At 53.1% G+C, this 4,132-nt stretch overlaps 1 protein-coding gene across 1 annotated transcript; it reads right to left on the bottom strand.

Moving 5' to 3' along the window:
* Positions 1 to 1,436: 1,436 nt before the first annotated feature.
* On the bottom strand, positions 1,437 to 3,781 carry LOC116888577 (SNF-related serine/threonine-protein kinase-like). The gene is given in 3 exon segments (XM_032889878.1): positions 1,437 to 3,088; positions 3,091 to 3,237; positions 3,240 to 3,781. Coding segments are annotated over 3 exon segments (2,094 nt in total). The 5' UTR covers positions 3,676 to 3,781; the 3' UTR covers positions 1,437 to 1,577.
* Positions 3,782 to 4,132: the final 351 nt, after the last annotated feature.

Raw genomic sequence — 4,132 nt, 5'->3', positions numbered from 1 at the left:
GGCGCCACTCAGAGGCTGGACGTGACCACAGAGGAGTATGTACATTACTTGGAAAACAGCTGCGACAGTTTATTGCAATGCCCCGTATAGACATCTCTCCTGGCTCACACCGATGTGGCTCTGCACTGAGAGCCACACTGGCTTCTGGCCCTTGGAAGGTCCCTGCTTAAGGATTTCAAGCAAATGTGCTCTATGGCTTCACTCACGTCTACTCTCACAGCTCTCAACTGTGTGACTGTCACACTGAGGGACTGCAGCTTAAATCACAAACTGTTAGCTAGCTCTAGGAAGTTTCTTAAGTATCATTTTACTTAGTAAAGTCGGGTTACACTGTGAAGTTCTGAGTAATATATACTAACCCTAAATTAGCAGTCACTGAGCACGGAAGAAAAGTGGTGGCCTGTGCCCTGCCTGCTCTGACTCACATGCTCAGGTGCAGCTGTCACTCAGAAACAGGACAGCAGCTGAAGAGTGAGGAAAGGACCCTGGCCAGCTGCACCTACCCCACAGGCCGCTTGAACACTGCTTACAAACCCCCTAGGGGCACCGTGGAAACCCAGCATCTGGGCTTCCCAAGATCAGGGAGGACAGGCATCGAGAGAGGATGCCTGGGGAGGAGATAGCTATCAGTCCGGAGTCGCCGGTAGGGAGAGACGAGCTAGAGCTCTCGTTCATGCTCAGTGTGGGTAGGAAGGCAGCAGGACAGACTCCCAAGCACTACCCTTCCTGAGTAGTTTCTCATCAGCTGCTCTTCACAGCTGAGCCAAACGCTGCCATGGAATGGAAGAAACCCGAGGCCACCTCACCACCAAGCTCCTGGAAAACCACCCCAGGAAGTTCTGACTTTGCTGCCTGCCACCTGTGTGCACTGTGGCTACTGCAGCAGGCCCTGTGCTTCTCGCTCCACACAGGTTTGAAGGAAACTCTGCCTTGTGTCCTGCAGGGGAAACTTACACAGAGCCTCTTTTTTTGTTCTGCCAGACAGACATACACACTCTAAATAGAGTTAAGACTTGAGTTCACCTCATTGCCTCACAAAAGATCGTCTCTTTGTAATTCTATGGGGTAAGCTGCCTCACAAACTAAGTAGCTGATCTCACCTACTACAAACAAGAACACTTCTGTCAATGAAGATATGAGAGCCCCAACTGCGTTCACAGTCATTTAAGACAAACAGGTGTGGGCGCTCAGACTGTGGCTCTAAGGTTCTCGGTGCACAGGCCCCGGACGGCTGGCCTGTGGGCATCGCATCACCAAGTTATTGCTTTGGTTCTGTCTTGGGCACCAGTGGGCCTCAGAGCATGGAGTTTCCCTATCACCGGAGGTCAGGCCAGGAATTTGGGCTTTTCACAAGGAAACGAAAGCATTTCCCTCCGGTTAAGTGCAGAACATGAATTTCAAAGCGTCCATTACGTTGGGTTCCAGATACAAACTTCATCCTGGTCATCCACACTGAAAATCATGAATGTAAAATCACACAGTAGACTTTTCGGCTGGAAAAGAAAAGTAGCGTGTAGCAGCATGCACAAAGACCATGCATTGTCACGTCAGAACAGATGAAGTGAGCACGCTACAGCTCAGATGACGTGGCAGCAGCTGGGGGGACTGGAGGCCCAGAGCAGCCCTTCCTTGCGGCTGCGCTGGATGTTCACGGAGATGGTCTTCTCGCACAGAGGTAGCTGGAGCACGTTGTTCCTCAGCTTCTTGGTCCTCACAGGGTCAAGGTCAGCGGAGGGGCCTGGGCCTGGGGCACTGATGCACATCTTCCAAGTGGACCTCTCCTGCACCTTCACGCTGGACAACAAGGCCTTCTGCGGGTCCAGAATGTACTTGGCGCCTTGGAGCTGCGAGCCTAGACACAGACTCACGAGTTTGAGGCTCTGCACAAGCTCTGCACCACGTGGAGCGGCAGAGGCGGGGCAGGATGAGGAGGAGTCAGGGCCTGCACAGCACCTGGAGGAACCTGCTGTACCCAATGGGGTCCCACCTGAGCCTCCCTGGCCACTGCCGCCCGTGCCCTGCCCTCCTGGACTGGCCTTGTCCACACCACCACCGCCGCTAGGTTTGCTCTGACAGCCACCATTGCCCTCACTGCCTGGTGTCCCATCACTGCTGTCAAGCTGGTGCCACGAGTAAGCCAAGCCACTGTCCTTGTCCAGCCGCCGGCGGCTCTCAGAGTCATCATCGCTGGTCTCAGAGCTGCTGCAGCTCGAGCCACGGCCCTGGCTTTTCCTGCGGTGGTAGCACTTGTGCACTGTGCCTGGTGACGCGATGTTCATCTTCAGCCGGCTCAGCTTGGGTGGTAGGTTCTCGTCCATGTCAAACTTGTTGTCAGACTCACCCTCCTCGAAGATCTGGTTGAGCACCAGGGCACTCTTTCGAGATGTCAGGCAGTTGGTGACTGATGGCTTCTGGCGCAGCACCACCTTCGTGGACAGGGACACAGGCTTCTTGTTCTCCTCATCTTCCTCCTCATCTTCTTCCACCCTGAAGAGACACTTCCGACCACTGGCTGCAGGCTTCAGGCTTGTGGGTGGAACAGTGGACAGTGCTGTCCCCGCCAGCTCCGGGAGCTCATCTTTCTTGGCTGGGTCACACAGGCCTTTGCTCCTGTGGCCATTGAGGACACTGTCACCAGCCCGAGCAGGAGACTGCGGGACTGTGGCATGTGACAGAGGGGTAGCAGTGAGATCATCTTCAAGGTCTTGGGGTACATCAATTTTAGTTGGCCATGACTGCCTGAACTGGGCCTTGATGTTGCTGGGGCTCGCAGACCTGGTCTGTATTTCTTTCTCCTGCTTTTCTCGCAGGATCCTTTCAGCAAGTAAGAAGTAAGTGGCGGTGATGTGGTTGTACCTGTTGGTTTCCAGGGCTTCTATGATGGCGTCTTGGTCTGCGATGTCCCCAAGCACCATGCGCTGGATGATGCTATTGTGCTCCTCTTCCGAGAGGTTCTTGTAGGACACGAGGGGAATGTTATACTTGGTGGCTGGTGAGGGGTCCACTCCCTGGAGCCAAGGGTGGCTTTCAATCTCTTCCAGACAGGCTCTCCTTTTGGGGTCTCTCTGCAGCATCCGTGTGATTAGGCTACTGCAGGGGCATCGTACTCATTGCCAAGCAGGATTTCCGGAGCAGAGTATGCAAGAGACCCACAGCTTGTAGTGAGCTTCTTTCCAGGCTGAAACTTGTTGCTGAAGCCAAAGTCTGTCAACTTCACAAGACCTTGTTTTTCAAAAAGACTACATTCTCTGGTTTCAAGTCTCTGTGAACCACATGGAGTTTATGGCAATAGAATATAGCATGAAATATCTGAGCAAAGTACTTCTTGCCCAAGTCTTCATTAAGACCCTCCTCGTGCTTCATTATGTAATCAAACATATCTCCTCCATCTCCAAGTTCTAGAATGAAATACAGTTTGGTCTGGGTGTCTATGACCTCATAGAGACGCACGATGTTGGGGTGCTGCACTAGCTTCATGAACCTGACTTCCTGGAAGAGGTGACCAGTGGCTTGAGTGTCCAGCTTCGTCTTGTCAATGACTTTCACTGCCACCTTCTCACCTGTGAAGACATGCCTGGCCAGTTTGACCACTGCGAAGTGACCTCGACCCGAGGTTTTATCCAGATCATACAATCCAGCAATTTTTCCATCATAGCCTCGCTTGAACCCTGCCATGCTGGTTCAATGAAGGGGAGATACTTAAAAAGTGCTTGGAGTGGGTCTTCTCATATGAGCATATCTACTGGAGATAAGGCCTTTATTGTCAACATCATAATGGATACTTTCCGCCTGCGGTGGCTCCTGCCCAGCCCCGCTGAGGCTGCTGCGGAGGAGAAGCACAGGCCTGGCCCATGCTTCTGCGCTGGGGGCTGCGCTCGCCCTACCTCAGCCGGCAGGCGGGCATCGGTCCGCAGCGGCCACGCCATGGACAACTCCCTCCCGCCCGCAGGAACCCCGCACCCAGGGCTAATCATAATACCGAGCAGGCAGCCAGGGGTCAAGAATGAGATTTTTTGACTAATTGTTCCTATGTAAGGCCTATAATCTGCCTGGTATCATTGTCTTCCCTTGCTAAGGGGTCCAGGCAATCCAGTTTGAGTCTTAAATGGCCTATTAAGGAACAGTACTTAGT

Source organism: Rattus rattus, chromosome X (genome assembly GCF_011064425.1).
Source record: "Rattus rattus isolate New Zealand chromosome X, Rrattus_CSIRO_v1, whole genome shotgun sequence".
Lineage (NCBI taxonomy): Eukaryota > Metazoa > Chordata > Mammalia > Rodentia > Muridae > Rattus > Rattus rattus.
This window is presented reverse-complemented; position numbering and strand designations above follow the sequence as displayed.